Source organism: Thamnophis elegans, chromosome 1, assembly GCF_009769535.1.
Source record: "Thamnophis elegans isolate rThaEle1 chromosome 1, rThaEle1.pri, whole genome shotgun sequence".
Taxonomy (NCBI): Eukaryota; Metazoa; Chordata; class Lepidosauria; order Squamata; family Colubridae; genus Thamnophis; species Thamnophis elegans.
In genome coordinates, this window is record NC_045541.1 from 132,970,956 (window position 1) to 132,996,654 (window position 25,699).

Consider the following 25,699-nt stretch of genomic DNA (forward strand, 5'->3'; position numbering starts at 1 on the left):
AATGTCATAAAATGTTTTATAAAATTTGGCAAATTTCAATTCTACATGAGTCACGGACCCCAAATTCCAGATATATTCTCTACATTAAATGAGATACGATGGTTCAAAAAATGGTTGCCCTATGATGCACCATTTCACCTAATTAAAGGTTATAGGAACTAGTGTTTTACATAGATAGTTTAGTGTGCAGCAAAAATAACAAAGGAAATAGAGAAATAGTATTTGGATTATTGATACATCAGAATAGCATTGAGAATATAGTATGGTAACAATTTACATCATTTATGTAATGTTGGGTTTAGTAATGTGATTGTTATTATGGTCTAAACGTATTTCTTCTTCATTAAATAATTATTCTGCTAGTCGTAAGAATGGAAAATCTTATGCAAGATACTGAAACTTTGCATGTTCACTATCTCAGCTTCATTATCACCACCAGACAGGATATCCTGCTCAGCCCTCTAACCTCTGCAAGATTATAAAATGATTAACCACACAGGGATGGGTGAAATAAAGTGGTTATAGACAAAGCATGCCTTTGTCTTTTATTTTCTTACTTTGATTTTTATATTTTTAATGTTTTTATAAGGATAGCAGTTTTACATATTTATCAATTGTTTTTAATTTTGTTGCACATGTCTGGAGTCACTTTTGTTGAGCTAGGCAGCTATATAAATTAGCTCTTAGATAAATAATTAAGTAAAACTACATACTTTCTGATCTAACTATTAGAAAGCAATATAGAAAGGTTATTGGATTGATGGCCTCCATATTTATAATTTAAAGACTATTTTCATCCAACTATCTCTAAAGAATTTAGAGATGTAAAACTATAACATCATCAAAAAAGAATATTGATGAGAAATGGTTGTTTCTGTACATGGCCAAGCCTTACAAATGTCATTTTAATATACATTTTGGCAAAAATCTACCCAAATAGGGTAGAATGCCATTTCAGGTTTTTTTCTAACTGCTTTTAAAAAGTTCTATATAAATCCTTGCTTTGAATGACAAAAATCTAAATCCATTGATCCATCTAGCCAATAATAGTTGATTCTTGAAAAGTTACATTTGGGGAGACCAATCTTCCCTTTTGTACCTGTCGAGGTCCGTGATATATTTAAAAATTAACCTGCATGTTGGAAATACCAACTTCCAGTACTATCTTTATTCCCAAGAACACTTTGCAATTTAAATGGGCTACATGAGCTTCCTTTAAAAATTGAAAATGATTAATGGTTGGAAGTATAATTATCTGCAATAAAAAGGCTAGATAAGGAAGGGGTAATAATGTGTGCCGACCTCAGAGTGCACATGTATCACTGCTCCTGCGGGAGCTGCATTGGTTGCCAATTTGCTTCTGGGTGCAATTCAAAGTTCTCGTTGTCATCCTTCATGGTTTGGGACCAGGTTATCTGAAGAACAGTCTCTTGTGGGTCACATCTACCCGACCCACCAGAGCAGGAAGGCAAGTAATGTTGTGGGTCCCATTCCCTAGGGAGATACACTTGGTGCAGTGGTGAGTTCCACATCCTGTTGCAACCGGTACGATGCAATGGGGTCCGGCATCCACCACATGAATGTGTGCATCACACACATGCGTCCTTACCTCTGTGACGCCTCTGCGACACTCCTCGGCGGAGCGTCGCACAGGCACTGTGCGCTCTATGCACGTGCACGGAAGCACCAAAGACCTCAAATACAGGTAAGGAGTTCAGATGGGTGCGCCCTTCAGAGCACCGTACCGGAACAGTACCCGGTGCTCCAGGCAGGCACCAGTACACCTGTACTGGGGCGTATTGCCTGCAACCCACTACTGATTTGGTGGGACCCAGAAGGGCCTTCTCCATGGTGGCTCCTCTCTCTGGAACATCAGTCCCCCAGAGATTAGAATGGCCCCCACTCTGACACTCTTCTGGAAGGCCCTGAAGACTGGGTTTTGCCTGTGGGCCTGGGGAACACAGAGCTTGTATGATATGTTGTTGCTAGGGTGGGGGTGAGAGTTTATTATTTTACTTTATTAATTTATTATATGATTCTTTTATTACTTTTTTTCCCCATATGCTTTTATATTCTTGTAAGCTGCCTTGAGTCGCCATGTGCAAATAGGCAGCAGTATACATCTCCCAAATAAATAAAATAAATAATAAATAATGTCCTGCAAGAAAGTATAGGGAAGACTGAAGCAGCCAAGGTGAGATTCTTGACAGAATTCCTATATAAATACTGACTTTAAAAAGATAGCAACATTTAAATCTTTAAACCGACACATGTAGGGCTTAATTTTTGTGTTCTACACTAGGCTGATTTTTCTGAAAACACATTTCAGGATACAGTACTAAGTCCCTGGAAAGTCCCTATACCTGGAGTGAAATCTAATAGTAGATGGCCTACATCAGGGGTTTCAAACTAGCATTGTCACGGCATCATCACGTGATGCATCAATTTTTCCCTTTTGCTAAACTGGGTGTGGCCACCATGTGACGCATCTGGCCTTGGGCCACAAGTTTGACAGCCCTGGCCTAGAGGGTGTGGCATACAGCAATTTGGTGAATTTGATGTTTTGTAATGTAACAACCAGACATATCTTATTGCACTCTTTAACAAAGTGACAAAATTGGTGGACCAGCCAAATGCTGTAAATGTAATTTACTTGGACTTCAGTAAGGCATTTGATAAAGTACTACTTTATCTTATCAACCTACTACTTGATAAGATAGAAAAATGTGGGTTAGGCAGTAACAGCACCAGATGGATTCATAACTGACTGACCAATCACACTAATGGAACTGCATTTTACATGAAGTATGCAGTGTAGTACCTGAAGTCTCTGTCTTAGGCCAAGTACAATTCAATATCTTCGTCAATGATTTTGGCAAGGGGATAGAAGGGGAACTCATCAGATTTTTCGACATCATCAACTGGCAAGAATAACCAACCCTCCAGAAGATAGGCTCAAGATACAAAGGATCTCAACAGAGTTGAAACTGGGCCCTATCTAACAAAATGAAATCCAATGCTGAGGTTCTACATTTAGGCAAGAAAAACCAAATGCACAGGTATAGAATAGGTTCAATAGTAGTAATTGTGAAAGGGATCTTGGGAGTCCTAGTGGACAATCACTGAAATATGAGCCAGCAGTGTGTTACAGTTGCCAAAAAAGCCAACGCAGTCTTAGGCTGCATTAACAAGAGGGAGAGAATCAGGATCACATGAAGTGATAATACCACTCTCTAATGCCTTGGTAAGACCACACTTGGAATACTGCATTCAGTATTGATCACCATAATATAAAAAAGATGATACTCTAGAAAGAGTGCAGAGAAAAGCCACAAAGGTGATTAGGGGATTGGCTGCTAAAACATACAAAGAACAGTTGCAGGTATTGAATATGTCCATTTTAATGAAATGAAGAACTAGATGTGACATTATCTAAGGGGCTGCCATAAAGTAGAGGGGTCAATCTATTCTCCAAAGCGCCTGAAGGCAGGATAAGAAGAAATGGATTGAAATTAATTAAGGAGAGATGCAATCAAGAACTAAGGAGAAATTTCCTGAGTTAGAAGTATTAATCAGTGGAGCAACTTGCCTCCAGAAGTTGTGGGTGCAACAGTGGAGATTTTAAAAAAGAAATTGAACAACCATTTGTTGATATAAGGTTTCCTGCTTGAGCAGGGGGGTTGGACTAGAAGACCTCAAAGGTCCCTTCCAACTCTGCTATTATGTTATTCTACTAACCACTGCTGAACGGAGAGCTATCTGTTACCTATGTTTCAAGTGTACTTGTAATATATTCTAAACACTGATGTATCTACCAATATAAAAGATGCAGCCTTTTAGCTGATATGTAACACCTGTATAAGATTTCAAAAACTTTAGTGCTGAATGTAATCCACAACCAATCATTTAAATAGGAGAAAAACAGAAGACTTTGCAGAATGATGAAAATCTTTAATGAAATAACTTACAGTCACAAAACCATAGTTCTTAAACAATGTAACAAATATCAATCAAATTCTGAAAAAAACAGCAATACAACTAGACAGACTTCGCTTGACCTGTACTAGAATAATCAACCCAGTGCCCTCACTTGTAACATACCTTCTCCATTTAAGAAAAAAATATTTGGGAGAGTAAGAGAATGTAAACCAAATTGTTAAGAAAATTGTATAAATAACTTCAATACAGAATAAAAAATATATATGGTACAAATAGAATTGAATTTCATCTGAAGGGTATATTTTCATTACAGGCCAATCATTTAAACTACAAACCAGTCTATTTGCTTTATTTCAAAGATTTCATGTTACTGATAAAAGGGTACAGAATAATCCTTTATTTTTGTTCTCAGGGACAATATTGGATATTTGATAAAGCTTAGACCTGCTAAGTATAAGGTTAATTCCACTAAGCCCAGCAAAAAGCAAGTGCTAGAAAGTAATGAGTTATATATTTATTAATTGAATTAATCAAAATGTTATTGAAGTCTATATATTAAAATATTTTCCTTTGATGCTAAACTATCAGAAATACCCATGTACTAGCAGAAGGCCTTGCTAATAGATTGGTATTATATTACAATGTAACTACTTTCTGACATACCATTCCGACATCTTTACAGAGCTCACTTTTAACCATAATTCCTTATAAATAAATTTTATAGAGACTGAGAGACCTGCTCCCAAATTTAGGATTGCATCTATGCATTTCTATACTTATTATTTTGACATTAAACCATTTTAAAAGGCCATATTCCACATTCAAATAAATCTCACTGACTCTTTTAAATCAATATAAGCAATTTCACTGTATTAATACTATTCACTATACTGTAAATGCTTTTGGTCCACCAATTCCAAAAATCTACTCTTGATTTTGCTTACTCAGCCTTTGTGTGCCCTCTAAAAATTAGCCCGTGTGCAGTACAGTTTTACTAGAAAAGTTATCTCAACCCTACAAGCAAATCAAGAGCAGTTATAAAATGTTTTTAAATGTCTCCCTGATTTCTCAGTAATCAATTTAAGATTCAGATTGCATGAATTTTGGTCTTATGTTATGAAGATTAAGGGATAAAACAAAATGCTTCTTATTTAAAATAAGATTTCCCATGAAGTTGTCAGTGAACTCTCTACTTTGAACTGTTCCCAAAGTGCCTTAAGATGGTTTTCATGCTCTGTATCTATAGAATTCTACTAGATTTACGAGGACGATAACAGGAATATGTCTTGAAAATACAGGTCCTCATAGTGCAAGGCTTACAGGAAAATGCTGTACAGGAGGTCTGATTAGAAACAGGCCCAAATTTTAATTGGATTTAAGTGCACTTGGGGCTGAAGCAATCATTTCATATCAGAGTTATTCGTGAACCAGGATTTTGGCAATTAACTCTTAGTTAAAATGAGACAAACAAAGCAGTATCAATAATATCTCCATCTTTCAATGTCTCAGTTTAGCTTGCTTGTCAGTAGTTAAAGAGGAAATACACCAAATTATACCTAATTAAAACCAATACATGGGCTGAGTACATTAATATGATTAAAGTGTGACTTAAGTGGAAATAAAATGAATTAAAAATGCTTAATTTATGTATTGGGACCAAGTAGATCCTGTTCTCCATTTTAAGTTGTCATATACTGCATATACTATTATTTATTTGTGCTACTTTACGCTACCATATGAACATGGCTAAAGTCTGTTATTTCCCATACGTTATATGACAATCATACAATTATTTTATTTTAGTACATTTCTATTACACTTTAACCTCTCAATCTAAAATAATAGCTAATTTATCTCAAGTGAAATATTTCTATTTTCATCTACAACAATACATGTAATGTTGAAAATTTTCTAGAATCAAATTCCGGCAAGGATAACTGCTCACTAAGCATTTTCCACATATTTCATTAGCATGTGGCTACAGAATTTTAGATCTGCAATCCAAGCAGCACATACAGTTTATAATTTTTCATAGTAGAAAGAGAAACAAACCACAGAAATACTTTGACTTGGCCTGAGATTAGATAGTCTTTGGATAAGAGGTACAGATACTGTAAAGCTCATGTGCCTATGTGTGTATATACAACGAACTCATACATGGAGAAGGAATATTACGCACTATACCTGATTCATCAAAAGAGTATAAACTCTAAAATGTGTTCTATCTGGAACTTTAATCCTTCTATTTAAACAGCATTTCATCATTATTTTACAAATTAATTTTCGTAGTCAAATGAGCAAAGTATACATATGAAGGGCAGTCAATTTTAAACTGATAAGTTCAGTAGGAAGAAATCTGAAAGCCACTGTCTTTAAACATAGAATGGAAAGGAAGGCACGAAGGCTTTTGCTCAGCTGATATCTACTGCAGTTGTAACTTGCTCCACATTTCAATCTTTTTCTTTTTTCTAAAAATTCATTCCTCTATTTTCTCCCTTTGCAGGTAGAAATGATACTGTAATTTCAACAGCAATCCACATTAAACCTTTAGACGATACTGTAGGACTTAAGAACAAATGCAGTTGCTTTGCTGCAAAAAATGTTTTTGTTACTCAAGAGTTAAAAATAGAGCTCTGTAATTAAAGTCAACACAAATTTTCACATTTAAAATATATATCTTTTTTTTTGTATTTCTTCAAGAAAACATTAGCCAAAGCAAACAAATCTGTTTCATTTTCTGATTTTAAACAAAGCAAACTCTTTGGGTTGAAAAAGAGGACAAACATAGTGAGCTTCATTTTTTCTACAGTGTGGGAGATCTAGAGATAAGCTTTAATTGAAAATGATTTCAACAATAACATGAATTTACAAATGGGGGAAGGGAGAGAACATTAAATGTTGCTCATGTTTTACAACAAACAATTTGGATTGATTCCTCCTATGGGGGTCCTTCAAGGCTGTTTTCAAAAATCAGCAATTCTGAATCAGAAAATCCATTTGTACTATGGTTTTCCTTCTTCCACCAAATGTTGTTCCTTGCATTTATTGTACTTTAAATGATGTAGTTGTTTCTCTAATCTCATCTTAAATAATTAAAAAATGGAAAGTAGTAGTCATATTTGATTTCCTCTTTAAAGTTAGTAGTACATATTTATCCATTTCCCATTTCAAATCTGAAAACATTGAGTTGATTTCTCAATGTTTTTTTAAAAAGCCTGAGATAGGAGTCAATTTCATTTTGTCTATGTATGTTTCTCACTAAAAATATGGCAGAAATAGAAAAATCACTAAACTTTAACAAAAACACCTCTTAGGAACATTGCCCAAGACCTACTACTTACAATAAATATTTGGTTTAATCATGCAGAGTTAAGCATACTGGATAAACATCACAAGAAATAGCAGCTTTAAAAAGGCCTGCTCAAATCTGCTCCTGAAATCTTAAGTATATTTATATGTTTTCTGCTATAGAGACAACATGAGCTGTACTTATACATTCTATAAAACCTGAGCTATGAAAGATATTATGATTGCCAACTGGTAACTGAAACAGGTAGCTCTGCTATATTATGCTTATGCTACATTAAACATTGGCAGTGATTTTAAAGTCTGAATAAACAACAATAGTGTAAAACAGGCCTGTCAAACTCACAGCCCTTGGGGAGGATGCATCACGTGCTGGTCACGCCCCCGCCTAGTTTAGCGAAGGGGGGAAAAGTCCCAATACATCATATGAGGACACGGGCTTGACACCCCTGGTGTCTAAAGACTCAATATTTTATTGGGGGGGGGGGTTGTGGACACCACTCTTCTGTATAAATTATAAAATCATTGCTGAAAGTAAATACTTGTAAGAGACCAAAGGACTACTTTGTGCCTGCCCATTGTAATATAGTTCAAGATTGCTTTTTGTCATTTGTAACTTGTATCTATCTGGCTATTAGTATAGTAACTATTAGGTGCTTGTGTAATAAATTTAAAATGTGTAAAGTCTTCTTACTCCTGGAAATGTTTGCTTCTAAGACTCTGGAAGCACTATGATAAATATACATAAATTGCTTCCATTTAGTATCTAGATAAATGAAATAGACATTTTCTGCTCTCTGAAATAAACATTTCATGGCTTGGTTTGGTTTTAAATTATGCTCCACAAACATGATGTTTGAAAGAAAAATTTGGAATTTCACCAACTTTTACTATACTTTAATGTTGCAAAATGTTGTCAACAACAACATTTGAACAGCATATTGTGCCCCCAAAACTATGAATTCTGGACCTGGAGAAGCCTTTGTTGATGTCTGCTTCCCAAATAATTCATCAAAAGCAGAACTGGAAGGGTATACTTTTTTCTTTTAAAGTTATGTTGTTCTCTTATTGAAAGAGAATGATGCAGTTTGGATTCCATCCAGCCAAGCTTTAAAATATATACAAACAACTGAGCAGATGACCATTTATGGAAGGAAGATGAGACAAGACAGCCTGCCAGTGGCCTGAGTAGGCAACATGCATACCATTCTACAAGATCTCCACTAAAAAGCATATGGCAGCGTACAATATCACAGTAACAATGTGGTTCTGGCAGAGTTCTATGGCTGTTTTGGAAGCTGATTCCAGTCAGTATTTGTAGCCAGTAGAGTAGAAGGAGATAATATATATACTTCCAAAGAAAAGGCATGTTTTAACTTCAGTTCATGTGTGCAATCAAAAGAAAAAACAGACATCTTATGTCCTGTGACTTGCGTGCTGTTATTATAATTTCAGCTTTGTGTCTGCATACAACAAAGTGGAATTGCTAATGATCATTTCCTTCATTTTGGACAATAGGACAAATAGGAAGGGTATATAAACAAAATTTGGCCATCACAAGATATACACATTAGTCTTGGCAAAAAAACTATTTACTTTTTTAGGTGGTATAATAAACATGAAAAAAAAGAATCTTGTTGCGTAGGAGAGAGTAAGAATTGTCAAATTTGAGCAAGTAGATGCCCTCCCCTGGATAATCATGACTGCCTATTTGCACTTCTTGGTGGCTGTCCCTTCGGTAAACTGGCATGATCTCCCCATAACGGTTTCGCAAATAGCTTTTGGCTCCTTTTTCCACATCACCAACAGGAATAGGACCTGAGAAGGGAAATGCACAACATATACATCATCTATAAAAACCAATAGGAGGCAGCCATAAAGATCCAGGATTGTGGATCTAACTAAAGAAGCTTACACACAGAGAACATCATCACAGGTTTTAAATCATCTGGAGATAAGACTTTTCATACTTACAGGTGAAACTCAAAAAATTAGAATATCGTGCAAAAGTTCATTTATTTCAGTAATGCAACTTAAAAGGTGAAACTAATATATAAGATAAGACTCATTACATGCAAAGCAAGATAGTTCAAGCTGTGATTTGTCATAATTGTGATGATTATGGCGTAAAGCTCAAGAAAACACCAAATCCACAATCTCAGAAAATTAAAATATTATATGCAATCAATAAAACAAGGATTGTACATAGAACAATATCGGACCTCTGAAAAGTATAAGCATGCATATGTACTCAGTATTTGGTTTGGGCTACTTTTTCAGCAATTACTGCCTCAATGCGGTGTGGCATGGAAGCTATCAGCTTGTGGCATTGCTGAAGTGTTATGGAAGACCAGGATGCTTCAATAGCGGCCTTCAGCTCTTCTGCATTGTTCGATCTCATGTCTCTCATCTTTCTCTTGGCAATGCCCCATAGATTCTCTATGGGGTCCAAGTGAGGCGAGTTTGCTGGCCAATCAAGCACAGTAATCCAACAGTCATTGAACCAGGTTTTGGTGCTTTTGGCAGTGTGGGCAGCTGGAAAATGAAGTCAGCATCCCCATAAATCTCGTCTGCAGAAGGAAGCATGAAGTGCTCCAAAATCTCCTGGTAGACGTTGACCCTGGTCTTAATGAAGCACAGTGGCCCAAATTCCTCTTTTCTGATGAGAACAACTTTTGCATCTCATTTGGAAACCAAGGACCCAGAGTATGGAGGAAGAATGGAAAGGCCAATCAAGCACTGTAATCCTACGGTCATTGAACCAGTTTTTGGTGCTTTTGGCAAAACCTGCTCTCATCAGAAAAGAGAACTTTGGACCTCTATTGAAGCATCCTGGTCTTCCATAACACCTCAGCAGTGCCACAGGCTGATAGCTTCCATGTCACGCTGCATTGAGGCAGTAATTACTGCAAAAGGGGCCCAAACCAAGTACTGAGTACATATGCAAGCTTATACTTTTCAGAGGTCCGATATTGTTCTATGTACAATCCTTGTTTTATTGATTGCATGTAATATTCTAATTTTCTGAGATGGTGGATTTTCTTGAGCTGTACGCCATAATCATCACAATTATGACAAATCACGGCTTGAATTATCTTGCTTTGCATGTAATGAGTCTTATCTCATATATTAGTTTCACCTTTTAAGTTGCATTACTGAAATAAATCAACTTTTGCACGATATTCTAATTTTTCGAGTTTCACCTATATACTGGAACCTGAGAAAGTTTCAGTCATGTCATTTAAAAAAAAAACAAGTGACAACCTAATTCCTAAACTTTATAATTAAAGAATATAAAAGACTTATTGAATCTCTAATTGCCATTATTTATATGTATTATTAATTATATGCATTATTTTGCACATTTGCATGGTTGATTAAAAAATAAAATGGGAATGATTTTCCTCCCCTTGTCATTTCATCAAATGAGCCTTATAAGTGGCCCATTTTATTTTATAATAATAAGAGTGATGCTCATCAGTGTAACAGAGGAAACAATAACTAACAGCCTGATCTTCATGTTCCATGCACACTGATTTATTCCAACATTTACATTCCAATTTCTAGCAGGTGAGAGATTTTCTATATCATACTGCAATAGAAGCAAAAAAAAAGTGAGACAATTTCTGCAGTGAATTTATAGAATTTATAAATATTTATATTTATTTATATAGAAGAATTTATATATTTATATTTATTTATATAGAAGAATTTATTTATTTATTTATATAGAAGAATTTATAGAATTCTTCCCTGAGTTACGGGGGAAAGAACTCTTGCTAGTTTTATGGAAAGATGTATAATGTTTATTAATTTCAGAGGACTGTGAAGGTGCTTATAGATCCTATGACTGAGGAATGTCACCAGTAGAGTCATAAGGAATCGTATTGTTATTTAAATTTGGATATCACTCAATTCCCAGCGAGTCTAGGCAATTCACAAAATAAAAAAACCCAAAGTAACAATAAAGCTATATAACAATGAAGAAAAAAAAGTAAAAAGAGGGCAACAATCACAAACATACACGCATAACACCTTAACCAAAAATCCAGGTGTAGGCCTTTTCGTCATTAACCTGCTTCCTTAGAACAGCACCCTCCTTAAAGTCTGAATGGCCCAAACTTTGATGCGATGTACACTTTAACTTTATTTGCAGAGGTTGACATTCAAGCTATTCAGAGTTGCCAATGTTTGGAACCACAACAAATGTCCATAAATGAATGGACATATTTATGAATAAATAAACACACATTTTATCATCAGGATATTTTAAAATTTCATGCTCAATAATCAATAGCTTGTGGAATAGTTTGAAGACTAATGTCACAGTTCAAGTGAACTCAAAGTAGGTAAGAGGTTGAGTTCTTTAACTCAAATTAAAGAGGTTATTTTTGCTTAAGATATCATTTGGGACATAAAAGTTTTACATATTTATTTATTTATTAAATGTATACATCATTATTGAAGACATGACATACCTTCAAATTCTTCTTCTTCGTCTTCTTCATCACTTGATTCACTGACCTGAACAGTAATGGCAGTACTAGTAATAGGGGTCCAATCAAAATAGACTCCAAACCCAATGTCATAATCTTCTGTAGCAAATTCCCAGCAGACGCGCTTCCCATCAGGATGGGTGGGCACCCGGACTGTTAATACCTCACCCCGTTTCACTAGCATTCGGGCATTCTTCTCCTTTGCCATCTTCGTTTTAAACTCCCTTATCTTAGAATTTGTCCAAGTAGTGGGAGGAATCAATGGAGGTGGCCGAACTGGAAGAAAGAAGAAGGGCTTTCTTAGTTTTTATAACATACCATAAATGCAGATAGAATTTTTAATAACACTGGATATTCTAATTACAAGATTTTCCTTTTTCTTTTTCAAAAAAAGAAATTAGGTTTTTTAATCCCTCTCTCAGCTGACAGTTTTTCTTCTAAGAATCTTTTTAACTGGCTGAATCTATTCTTTCAGTGACTCGCCCATACTGCCATACACTGTATAATGATAATTAGACATCTTGGCACAGCAAAGTTTCTAAGGACAAATTGGATGATAAAGGTGTAATAAACAATCACTACAACGTGGGCCATATTTATTTTCCATACTTAAAATTTAAAAAATCCATCAACCATTCACTATGAGATCACTATCATTTTATTCCAAGCATTAAAATTAAGTAATGTAACAGCAATCTCAACTATTTTGGTCCTGCTTAATTTAAGATTTATGTGGATTTCTTTTTCTGCCATAATACTCTTTTATAATAGCAATAATTATTTATTACATCTATATACTGCCCAACCTCCAACAACTCTTGGCAATTACAGATTGAAAATGTTAAACACAAGAAAAAATGCAATAGACAAAAAAAGGTAAAGATTGAGTGACAAAAAACTACGTTGAAACAAAATTTACTTCTTTATTTATTTATTATTAAAGATGTACACCATCCATCTCCCTGAAGGCAAGTCTGAAATAAAGAAACCTACATAGTTCACCCTCACCAAATAAGTATAATGTTAACAGCAACATTTGAAATAATATAAGAGCTAAATAAAAAAGAATTAAAAAAAATAATCCAACCAAGGGTAGAAATTATATACAACACAAAAAATGGAAAAACTAAAAACTAAATTAAATAGCAAAGAATCAAAATCTTTGTTGCTGCTTTCTTAAATATGAACATTTCAAAACTGACTATAATTCTTAGTATATTCTACCACAAAATAGCTCAAAACTTGTAAATTTCTTCAATAGAACGCTAGCTACTAATCCATATATAGACGTAGTAGTGAAAGCATAATCCTTACCTTTCTTCTGTTCGCTTAGAAGATCTGTAGTTTCTAGCTCTGCAGACAGGATGTCTACTGCACCTGTATATTCAGACTGTATCATGATTATATCACCTGGTCCTTCTGGTGCAGAGAATTTTGTCACTTCCAGTATAGCTTCCTATACAGACAAATGTATATAATATACATAAAATACAGTGGTGTTAAGGTACCTTAATTTTTAACAAAAATAGTTTTTTCTCTACATATTTTTATCTGAATCCTTCAACTATTTATTTGCAACTATGTCGTCCTAACTAGAAAAAAAACTTCAGAAGGTATTTCAACATAATATCTTTTGAAGATTTTTTTCTACTCCACCTTTCTTCAAATCTAGGCAACACAGAAATGTAATCAATTAAAATATATTGCATCCCAGAAAAAAATACAATTCAATCATCTTATTGTCTGTACTACATATGAGCTTATTATCTCAAGACAAACATTTCAAAGCATACAGCCGCTATAATGAAAACATCAATAAACATGTTTGGAAACAAAGGATTGTAATGATTGTTTGGCAAGTAGAAATAGGCCAAGAGTCAAACCACCTACCTCCTTTTGGTGCTGAAGTTGATCAGTTAGGATCTCCTCCTCTCCAACTACATCTTGTTCCTCTGGACTCCCGTTAGCACCTGCAGGATCCTTTGTAGTATTTACAGGTGATCCATTCTGCAGCCTCTCAGAGAAAGATAGCACAAGAATGCAGGATGTTTTAAGAACCTGGTATAACAGGTAGGTAAAACGCCAATCAACTGGAAAAATAGAGACTTGTAAGGTGACTTGGAGTCAAATAGAATTCCTCTGGTTTATATTTTATATCCAGATGATTCTCAGCTAAGCCAAAATTCAAATGAGAAATGCTGTGTTGTGTTCCTTTAGGTAGCTGAAAGAATGTTATGTGCCATCAAGTTAGTGTTGATTCTTAAATGACCACATAGGTAGATTTTCTCCAGGATGAGTCATTGCTGAACCTTTTCATAAATACTGGATTTGAACTACATCCAGCACTAAGAAACAATTAGCTATCATAGATAATGTATCCATACAAACAAGGCACAACAATTTGACTGCTTAGTTCAAACAACTTACCTATAAAAATCCGTTTTAAAACATTGTAAAGAAAGAAAATGTACACTATATGAACATATATTTTATAAAAAATAGTTCAATTAGTTATAGCAAGAACTTCTTATCCTTGCCAAATATTCCACAGGTTGATCATTGCATGTGGGCTTAGGGCTTAATGCAAATATTTAAAGTATCTGATACATTGCCATATCACTATCTAATTAAGTATCATTATTCTGATTTAACAAGAGAGAAGCTCTCTAAAGCAGCAGGCAAGGATTTTCTCATGTCTGCTTTGAAGGTTGTTTTCAAATGGAAATGAAGGAGACTGAAGCTGTGCATACAAAATATGTGATGCATTGACTGTTACTGTAAAGGGGAGGAGTCAACTGTATTGTTGTTTATGAGAGCAGGTGTTTTATATACATAAGAGACGAACAAAAGGATAAAAGCATAGGAATAAGTGGCAGTTCTCTTCTCCATATGAATTCCCTAGTGTAGATATATATCCACCTAGGGTAGACCCTGGGGGATACAGCATAATAACTTGCCAGGAAGAAAATTCATCTTTCTAGGAAAAAAATGATTACCCTAAGTGAAGTGTAAAAAGTAATATTCTGGAGAGTGGGCTAAGTAGATGGACCACTTCCACCAAATTCTTTCTTGGTAAATTAATGTTTGTGCAGCTGGCCATTGTCCAATGCATACATCTTATAAATGGGTGGTTCATAACCACCAGGGGTCTCATTTGTGAAAGTGCATGCATTATTTTCTCAAAAATTCAAAATAATTCTACTATAGCCCAAAAAGTACAGGTGCCGTTGCTGTAAAGTTTCTATGCATAGATACATAATGCATTCACAAATAGAAAAAATACAGTGACTGCCTCAGATGAAAGTATTTATATTACATATTTGTTCTCGACTTACAACTATAATTGGGACTGTAATCTTAGTCGTTGAGTGGTCATTAAGCAAGACACTTATGTGACTGCTTCACTCAACAACCGCAATCCCAGCACTTCCAATTGCGGTTATTAAGCGATTCCCAGTCATTAAGCAGGCTGAACAAAACAGCTGCCTGCTGAAGGATTTCAGCTCCACACGGAGCTGAAATGTCAGTCCTCAGCAGGCACCCCTTTTGCTCTCAAACATTGTTGCATCCTTCACAACTTCAGCAGCCCTCCATTACAGAGGGGAAATCCTTCATGGGAAATCTTCAGGATTTCAACTCCAGTTTGCAGCCCACCAAAGGATTTCCCCTCTGTGCATGGAGAAAACCTGAAATGGGCTACAGCAACATTTGTCCTTTGCAATTTTCCCTGCTGACTTTCCCATTGACTGGGGAAACCAGCAGAGAAGGTTGCAAATGGAAATTATATAACTCGGCGGGGGGGGGGGGACGACGACGACTTGGCAACCTGTTATTAATGTGAGCTGGTTGCCAAGCATCTGAAATGTGGTCATGTGATTGCATGGTCAGAAGGGCAACATTTTATGATGCCAGAAGTGTTTTACATGCATTAATGCACCATTTCTGAGGCTGCCATAACCGAATGGTCCTTAAACAACTGGGTTTAAGTCAAGGACTGCCTCTCTATCATATTGTCTCAAATTTCACTAACTGAAAGAAGGAATCAAATTCCAGTCGCAAGGTAAGATAGCAAAATAAAGAATGAGCGTTAAACCCAACCAAATCTCTATATGTTATTTTGTATTAACCAAATTGGTCTACAATATTATTTATTTTCATCTTAAATACTATATTTCCAACTGCGGAATTAGTACAAAATGAATTTATTTTATTAAATGGCATACTTTTCTTTGAATGATATGGACATGCAATGTTCTTTATATTTGGCAGCATTGAGAAAAATAGACAAAAGCAATTGAAAAGAAAGAATACCATGAAAATATTAGAATGAAGTTTTCCGTGTAAGGTTACATGGTTACTACTTAATTGTTTGAGTTTTTAACGTGGTTAAAAACCTATGTACTTGTTAATTGGAAAGGATTAATGTAAATGATATTGTAAATTTTGATAGTCATTGCATAGATATTTGTACCCACATGACAGTTTAAGAAAAGATGAAATGTTCATATATATATATATATATATATATACATATATATATATATATATATATATATATATATATATATATATATATATATATATATATATATATATATATATTTAAAGTCACAACCCCTGGTATGCCCAAATGTGGGAGGAAGGTCACACTTCCACTCTCTGTCTTCGGCTCGTCACAAGAGACCATCCAGACAGAAACCCAATATTTTTTTACTGTTGCCTTTTACAAATATATATATATATAAAGTATGACTAATATCCCTCCCCCCATTGATTTTTTTTTTTGCAATTTCCAATTTTTATACTGTTCTTTAAATGTTTAAATACTTTGTTCACATCCCAGAATTTTTGGGAGTCAGGTGGCATATACACTCGATAAATAGTTATTGTTTAATATAAAGTAAAACTAACTAGACTATTGCCTAGGCCTTACTTGTTTAGTATTCCCTACAAAGCATTTCAGTGGTAACCTGTTGCTCCTTTACCTCTATATGACTTTATGCATGTATCATATTATGTTTGAAATCAGGAACTGATTAAAGCTTCATCACTATTATCCCTCTCTATATTCCATGATATTCTGCAGAATCACATCCCTATTTTTAAAGAACTATTTTAGGATCTATCACGCTGTTTTGCGTAATATTAATTTTACAAAAATACTATAAAACAGTTCTTAGTCCTAGGAACATATTAATGCTAATTCTACTGGTTATTTTAGTAAGATTATTAGATTTTAATAATTTTATTGGAACTAATCATCTGTAATGAGTTAATGAGTAGTGGTTAAGATGCTGAACTAAGACAGAGGAGACCTATGACCAAGTCTACCTTCTGTCATGAAAGCTGCCTGGATGAATTTGGGCAATTACTCTCTCAGCTCACCTACCTCACAGGGTGCTTGTTGTGGGGATGAAATTGGAGGCAGGAATGCTATGATGGCTGCCTTGAACTCCTGGAGGAAAGATGGAATATAAATCTAACAATAAATGCAGCTAACAAATAAAATGTTCACAAACATTTTTGCTGTGATTGTTTTCATTTTTATATATTTAATTTCCGCTTACAGCTAACACTAGTATCAAGCATACAGCTAAGGTTTGAATCATAAATAAAACACCAAACAAATTTAAAAGGTAAAAACATTGCTATTTCTTATCCATATGCCTTAATTATCAATACCAGTTAACAGGAAATATACATGAAGACCCTCTCTAGTGAGCATTCCAAAGGTATTGCTGCTCATCATAGCCAGTGGGAGAAGATGACCTGCCTTGGGAGTACAGAATAGTCCTTTGGATTCTATCTAGCAGCATGTTAGCAAGTAAAAATGAAAAAAAAAGATCAACCCAAATTATTTATATCAAGAGACTCACTGTTATTATCTTACCTGCATGGCAATAGATCCTTCTCTGAAACAGTAGCTTCTTGGACTGATTTTTGAGTGGAATCTTCATTTTCTAGAAGAGAGCAAAGATAATTGTAATAGTTAATGCTGTATCAGCCAGCAGAGTCATGCTATCTACTGCTTTTGGGTAGGGTTGCTATTTCCAAAAGAAATATGAGACAAGCCAATATATTTACTACTTAATATAACATTCATGAATGGAAGAGGTTTCTATTCCAAACAATATACCTGGCCCCAGGAATTTAGTCCTAAACAATGCTAGACAATTATGTTTATAATCGGATTCACAAAGATAGGCATCAATAGGCATCAAAAAGGATGGATCGACTATATTACATTAGTGGGATTAGTTAACAAAATGTTTGTATTTGTGATATAAGATTCAAGACATATAAGAACCATGTCTTATAGTTTATCATTATCATTTTATGACAATTTCATCATTCTAGCAGAATATTGTGATTTGGTCTGGAATGGTACAATATCTATAAATGATAAATTATCTTAGAAATACTATATATTTGCTTATTTAAGATGACATAACTGAAAGCCTCCAAGTAAAAATAACCAACAGGCCTACAATTAACAATTGGAATCATGATGCTCTTCTAAATGAAATCCAGATATTTTAAAAAATCTTTTCCCCCCTTATAGGTGGTATGTCTTCTTAATTTCACATCCTCCACCAGAAATCTGGGAGTTTGAGTGTGCTGCACAATATTGTTAACTGTTCCTAGGACTGATCTCTTCTGGACAGAGTTCTGATATTGTTCCTGCAATGTCTTGGGGCCACCATCCCAGCTTAGAAGTAATAATCCTAACTGCTCCTACCACCAACAGGACCATTCTTTATTTTCCACATATTTCCTAGTTCCTCCTTTAGGACCTGGTACCTCTTCAACTTGTTATATCCCTTTTCTTGATGTTGTGGTCACTTGGCACTGCTATATTTACCACTACTGTTGTCTTCTGGTTCTTATCTACCACCATGATGTCTGATTGATTAGCCAGTACCTGCCTGTTTGTCTGGATCCGGAAGTCCCACAAGATAATCCCTGTTATTCTTCAGAACTTTCTGTGGAATCTTCCATCTGGACTTTTGAAAGTCTAGTCCATACACTATTCAGAAGTTCCTGTACACAATACCTGGTTATGCCATTCAGTGTATGCTTTTCCTGCCTGCATTTTACACCCTGCAACTATGTGTTGGACTGTCTCTCTTCATAGTCTGCCCTCAGGTCCTGACTAATGTGGTAGACCCTTGTGTCTATGAATTTAGTGTTTAGAGACTTATGCAGCAATGATCAATACCTCAGTGCTGTCTCTTAGTGTCTTTCCACTGGTAGGATTTCCTAATATCTGCTAACTCAGCTAACTGTTGATGGTACATCTCATCTGTCGTCCTCTACTTGATCCTCTTCCCATGTCTGCTGCTGCTTCTGGAATTCTCTAAGCAGCTCATCTTTGGGTGTCATCTTTCCAGCTGATGTACAGCTTGGGTGGACTTGGGGTTGACTATATAGTCACAAAACAAATGCATATAACCTAAGCACGTTGGTACCAATAATTTGGTTCAGGTTATCATATTTTCTTGCTTAGAAAGCCCATATCTAAGACCCCCCCACACCCACTTTACGGGCGGTTTCTGTTGCTCCCCTCTGGGAGAAGGTTTCAAAGTATTTCTAGCAGGACTACCCAATTCTGTAACAGCTTTGTTCCCTATGCCATCCATCTGGTAAACTTGCAACATTCGTTTTTCTCACCATGTACATGTATACATCCAAACAAAACTGTGTTGTTTCTCTGTGTCACATAATATATGTGGGTATGTGCATAATTTTGTATTTATTTTGTAATGTTTATGTAGTGTATTTTGGAGGTGGTGACCCTTTGAGAGTTGTATGCAACGAAATTTCATTTAATGTATGCCAATCAGCATCGAGCTCGATAGCCGCCTGGTACTACTTGGTTAATTGGTAAGGGACTTGACTTCTTCTCAAGAGGTCCAAGCTCCAGACCTAATCCAGCATTAACAACTGCACTTGTGTGGTTGATAACTGGGTTTATTAAGCTGGACTCAGGCACACAAATAAGTTCCAAAAAGCAATAAGCACAAGACAGATGCAATCCAGAAGTAAAGTCAGCACTAGGAGCATCCGCCTCCCAGCACGGTTATGTCAGCGAATCATGCCCTCTATCAGCACAGGCCCCGCCCAGAAGGCAGCTGTGTCTCGGATCGGCTGCTTGGATCCCCGCCCAGCTGCTCCACAAGGCCTCACAATTGATCGTTGGGCTTACACCTTTGCCTCCTGTCACAGGTGATTGTCAGGGATTCCTGTTGCCTCATGCTACCTCGCTTCACCACTACGCAGCTGATTAATGCTCCAACAGCAGTTATCTGGCATGCCACTGCATCAACTGGCTTCACAAACCCCCAAATACCAGGAGTTATCCCCCCCCTCTGGGTACGGCAAACCCTGAGGGAAACCCGGGTTTTGACATACTGCTTGTATTTTTTTTTTGTAGTCATGTATTTAATTTCAGCTCTTTGGATGACTGAGAAAAGTTCTAAGATATTTGAGTGAACTTAATCAGGAAATGAAGTAAAGTTGATTTTAGTTTCGATTATTAATATAAACCCAATGGGCTAAATTAGATTAATTTTGGATTGTGGAATATTGTTAGATTCATTTTTTCCTAGAATAGGAGGTTAGTGTCCCCTTGTAAGATACTGATCCCTTTTTTTCAGAGCCCGTACATTCTGTGAGCAAATCTTGTGCCCATGCAAATCAATATGAATGAAAAGTTCCACTTCAAACCATTATTTAATATTTTGCCTTCCTCTAAAACTCCTTAAATAAAATGTGAAAATGCAGTTCTTTTAGAAATGCCTGGTTTAATTATGTATCATACGAAGGAATGAATGAAATAATTGGTGCATGAGATATTGATATATGAATAGATTAATAGAATAGAATAGAATAATAACTTTATTGTCACTTTGAATGTACACTAATCGTTAAATGAATTTCGTTGCATACAGATCTCCAAGGGTCACCACCTCCAAAATACACTACATAAACATTACAAAATAAATACAAAATTATGCATATATCCACATATATTATATGATACAGAAAAACAACAGTTTCGTTCAGATATACACATGTACATGGTGAGAAAAATGAAGTTTACCAGACAGATGGCATAGGGAACAAAGTGGTTACAGAATTGGGTAGTCCTGCTCAAAATACTTCAAGTATATAATTCAAGAGTATATTATCTTCTGAGAATTTTACCTTTTGATGCAGTTTATAATACACACACACACACACACACACACACACACACACACACACAAATATATAGATCCGAATGGCCAATCTGAGACACAGGTGCCTTCTAGGCAAAGTCTGCGCCGATGGAGGGTGTGGCTCGCCTACATAACTGTGGATGCTTCCAGTGCTGAGTTTACTTCCGGATTGCATCTGTCTTGTGCTTATTGCTTTTTGGAACTCATTTGTGTGCCTTAGTCCAGGTTAATAAACCCAGTTATCAACCACATGAGTAGAGTTGTTAATGCTGGATTAGGTCTGGAGCTCGCCCTCTTGAGACAGGTTGGTTTAATTCTTACGAACATCAAAATTCAAAGATTAGCCAGAAATTATTTCATTGAAAAAGTTGTTGGTATTAAAAACTAAAAGTATTTTAGCAGGACTGAATAGTTACATGCACAAATATATTGAGTTATCATATCAGAAAATAAAAAGGGAAAATGTGACATTGTTGTCCCCAAAACTGGGCCCTTGCTTGGTGTCGAAGCAGATAAGTCACCAGACACAAGGTGTGATACAGAATTATAGTTTTATTTTGGTACCAAGATATAAGGACACTGGTTTGAAAAGCGAACCAAGGGCCAAGATTAGAATCTAACAGCAGTTTTTATAGTCAAGAGACAGTCACATTCAACCCTTTGCCCTTCCCCTAATAATGCATGCATAACAGATAATATTAATTGGTTATTTGGATTTCAGCCCCTCCTAAACCCTTACGCTTGTTATGTTAAATAGCTAAATGTCACGTCACCTGTTTTTTATCCAAGGTCACGGATATCTTGCAAAGTGTGCCAGTTATGTGGGTTTGGGGTTTTTTCTTATAAGCGAGCTATTCTTGTTCCTAATATCCTGGCTAGTGGCTTTAAGGTGCTAACTTCTGTCTTTCTGTTAATGTGCAGCCTCCACCCCCACCCCTTCCTATTGCAGAGCAGAATAAAAGAACAAACAGTTTTATCTGAGGCAGCTCCCCCACGACTCCCCTCCTTCTGCAGAGAAAAGTAAAAGCAGTTTAAAACTTTTGTCTGAGGCAGCAACCTCCTTCCCCACCTCTCTGAGAGAGACAGGAAAAAGCTTAATTGTCAAGGCAAAAAAATGAAGACAAGAGAATTTTTTTAAATCAGAATTCATATTCCCCACTCTCATGTCCATTGCATCCACACCTGGGTCCCATCTCCTCTGATCCCCAGGGCCTCATCTATGCATACATTCCATCATATGATCCTTCAACAACATGCTTATTATGCTGATTAATTATCTTGCTTATTTATTTTTATGCAAAATTAGGGAATATTTTCCCCAGAAATATATAATCTATTCTAGTGTATTGGTCCAATTACTGTATAGATAACCTTTGTCTCCATCTATCAAAGAGGAGGGAGGGACAGGATTTATCTGCATGGAAAGAAGTCAAACTGGGCATTAATAAATTTCTGGGGGAGTTAGAGTGTGTTTGATTATGGCACTCAATTTGTAGGGCAAACACTATTTATGTCAATAGTTTTCTTGCTTTTAACAATACTTTGACGTATACTTTTAAACTGTCAAATATGCCTTTTGGCCTCAAACAGATAGGAGCCATTGATCCACACTTTAACCTACTCAAAATGCTAGCTCATGGTTTAATATGTCTTCCAAATCCCCCAAATTGGGCTTTGTACAAACTATGGTTCGGCAACGAGAAAAGATATCATGCAAAAATACCCTACATCAGCCTGTTCCAATCACATGTTCTCCAAATGTACAGAGATTGCAGCTTCTATAATCCTTAGTCAACTTATCTCCTGCTTGGGAATTCTGGAACATATTTCAAAATCCAAAATTTTTGCAAGGTTAAGAAGATTAGTCTAGATTTATTACTATTCAACACTCTATTCATGTCTAATATTTTCATTTTGCAATATCTTTCGTATATTGATAGAGGTTTGACAAAACTAAACAAGTACCATAAATATTGAATAGTCTCATAAGAACATCCCCATTTATACAGCACCTCAAATGAGGTTCATATATATATATATGTGTGTGTCTGTATATATATATACTATATACTATACTATATGTGTGTGTGTAATATATATATATGCATGCATCAAAAGTTAAAATTCTCAGAAGATAATATACTGTTGAATTATATACCTAGTACATGGAATTTAACAACAGGACAGTGTAAATGGATTCTTTGTGCCCTTGTTACAGTTAAAAGACTGATATGGCAGGATTGGAAATATTTACTTCATTTACTCAGTGGATGGAAGATTTGATTGCACTTGCTACTTAGGAGCAAATCGCCTATAGATGAAATCTTTGCATGAACAAATATAATGAAATATTAGACTCATTTATACAAAATAAAGTAGGTAAAACGTAACAGTTCTATAAGTGTATTAGAAATGGACATACATCATGTCTAGTGTTTATATTAAATAATTATGTAATCTGTTTATTGTAACAGCATATTATCCTTTATTTTTTGTTGTAATTTTTCATTCATTTTTATGCATTTGTTGTGCATTTTTTAAAAGTATGTATTTTTGTGTATCTTTTCTTTTTTTCTTTTTTCTCATCTTATTTTAAAAGCAATAACATTATTTTAAACAATGTTACAATTTGCACTAAAATAATTTAAATGGTTAGAAATTATCCACAAATTGGCTATCCTTTTCATATCCTTAAATGAAAAGCTAATACAATGGCTTCCTATATCTGCCTAATTTGTTCATGGTAGTGGAGCAATAATCTCTTGAAGCTGATTTTAATGCCATGAAAGACAGAAACCGCTATTTATTAGTATTAGTAAGCGAAGCGTGCGCTCAGCAAACCAGTAGTAACGCCGGAAGGAACCCACCACTGTTGCACTGTCAAAAAGGTTTGGAGACTACTGCTTTGGAAAATCACATATAAAACCTCAGGCCAGACGCTAATTTTATGTTTCTTCAAACCTCAAATTAGTGAAAACAGTACTTAACTGACATATTGTGACTACATAGGGAAAAAAGCAATAGCTTCTGGTATATAAAATAATAGTTTTATCTCTATTACGTGATGCAACAGTTGCGCCAAGCTACATTAGCCTAATTATAAAACAGCTGGTATGTTAGGGGAAAACATAAAAAATGCACAAGGGAGAATTCTCTCACAAACAAAATTATCAATGTTACAATATAAAACCATTACTGAAAGAAAAATGTCAGTCATATTATTATTCTGTTCATAAATACAACGATACATGATGATATTCTCCCTCAAATTTCTTCATTGGTGGGTATGGTTTTGCTATTTGCTGACTCCTATTTTCTGACATTGACCTTACATTACAATGCAAATTTATTTTTGGTTCAACATAGCAATAGCAGTAGACTTATATACCGCTTCATAGGGCTTTCAGCCCTCTCTAAGCGGTTTACAGAGAGTCAGCATATTGCCCCCAACAATCTGGGTCCTCATTTTACCCACCTTGGAAGGATGGAAGGCTGAGTCAACCCTGAGCCGGTGAGATTTGAACCGCTGAACTGCTGATCTAGCAGTAGCCTGCAGTGCTGCATTTAACCACTGCGCCACCTTGGCTCTTAACATTAGGCTACCAAAATGCAAGAATACAGAAGAAGCACCAATCCCTCCATTAAAATATAGACACAACATGTCCAAGGATACTTCAATGGTGCTCTTATACTTCATCCATCAAATTGCTCTTATACTTCATCGATCAAATACAAGAAGCATCTCTAATAAATCAACTCCCCCACATGCATACAGCTTCTCTGTAGAGATTAACACAGAGCAAGATGACAAGATGGCCTGGAAGTAAAAGATTCTCCAGGTGACAAAGTTTCCAGGGAAACACCTGCTCCATCCTAACTAAAGGCATTATTCTAATAAGGGTTATTTACGTCCGTGGCCTATTACAATGTGCTGCTAAACACTGCATGAAAGGGGCACATTCAAATTGGGTGGGCAGGGAAAAGGAGGAAAGGGCAATTCCCTCTCTTTCTCCCTCCCTCCCTCTTTCCCACTCCCTTTCTTTCTCTCCCTCCCTCTCTCCCCTCTCCCTTTCCCCCTCTCTCACACACACACACCGGATCTCAGTCCGTAAGGCCACATTTACTTTCCCTCAGAGAAGGCAAGGGGTCAGCCAAACACAGGAAATCGAGGACGGTTGGCTGCATCTCACGTGGCCCTGCTGCCAGGAAGGTGTGACCTGTTGAATTCCTGCCTTGCAGGGTCGCAAGGAGGAAACTGAGTGGCGAAGAACCCCTTCTTCACTCGCGTCTCTCGAGCCCACCCTGACCTTCTGCCTGCGGGATCCTCGGCCCAACGGGGAAGCTCAAGGCCCGACAGTCACAACGGTTTCCCCCTCCACTCCTTTCTAACAATCGTCCCGAAAGTACCTGGTGGAGGTGGGAGCGGCAAAGCCGCCACACACTTCGCTTGCTCTTCGGCCACGCTAGGGCAGCAACTGTCCCCGCTGGCTCCGCTTTCCCGGCCTCCGAGCGCGGAGGCTTTCAACTGGGTATCCTCGAGAGCGGCCGCTTCGCCCGACATCGGAAAGCGAGACAAAGAAGCCCCCAAAGCGAGGAGAGGCGAACCAATCCGGAAACAGCCGAGAAAAGCCGAGCTTCCTCTGCTTCCTCTGACAGCGGCCGCTCCTCAGGCCTCCGCCCTACGGAGTTCCCGCCTAAATCCGGCCGCGAACGAGAGCGGTCTTCGTCAGGCTGCGA

The 25,699-nt window shown here is 36.3% G+C and overlaps 1 protein-coding gene across 1 annotated transcript; it reads right to left on the reverse strand.

The window, feature by feature from the left end:
- Positions 1 to 7,666: 7,666 nt before the first annotated feature.
- On the reverse strand, positions 7,667 to 25,546 carry TMED8 (transmembrane p24 trafficking protein family member 8). Its single transcript, XM_032232154.1, has 6 exons — positions 25,370 to 25,546; positions 17,632 to 17,701; positions 13,632 to 13,755; positions 13,056 to 13,197; positions 11,724 to 12,017; positions 7,667 to 9,063 (listed from the first exon to the last, which is right to left on the reverse strand). Exons 1-6 carry the CDS (start codon positions 25,521 to 25,523, stop codon positions 8,846 to 8,848), a joined length of 1,002 nt encoding a protein of 333 aa, XP_032088045.1. The 5' UTR covers positions 25,524 to 25,546; the 3' UTR covers positions 7,667 to 8,845.
- Between the last annotated feature and the right edge of the window lie 153 nt (positions 25,547 to 25,699).

Coding starts and splice junctions, on each gene's coding strand:
- TMED8 (XM_032232154.1), bottom strand. CDS start 25,523: ATGTCGGGCGAAGCGGCCGCTCTCGAGGATACCCAGTTGAAAGCCTCC. Junction 17,702..25,369: donor GCCGCTCCCACCTCCACCAG/GTACTTTCGGGA, acceptor GCTCTCTTCTAG/AAAATGAAGATTCCACTCAA. Junction 12,018..13,055: donor TCTAAGCGAACAGAAGAAAG/GTAAGGATTATG, acceptor TCTTTCTTCCAG/TTCGGCCACCTCCATTGATT.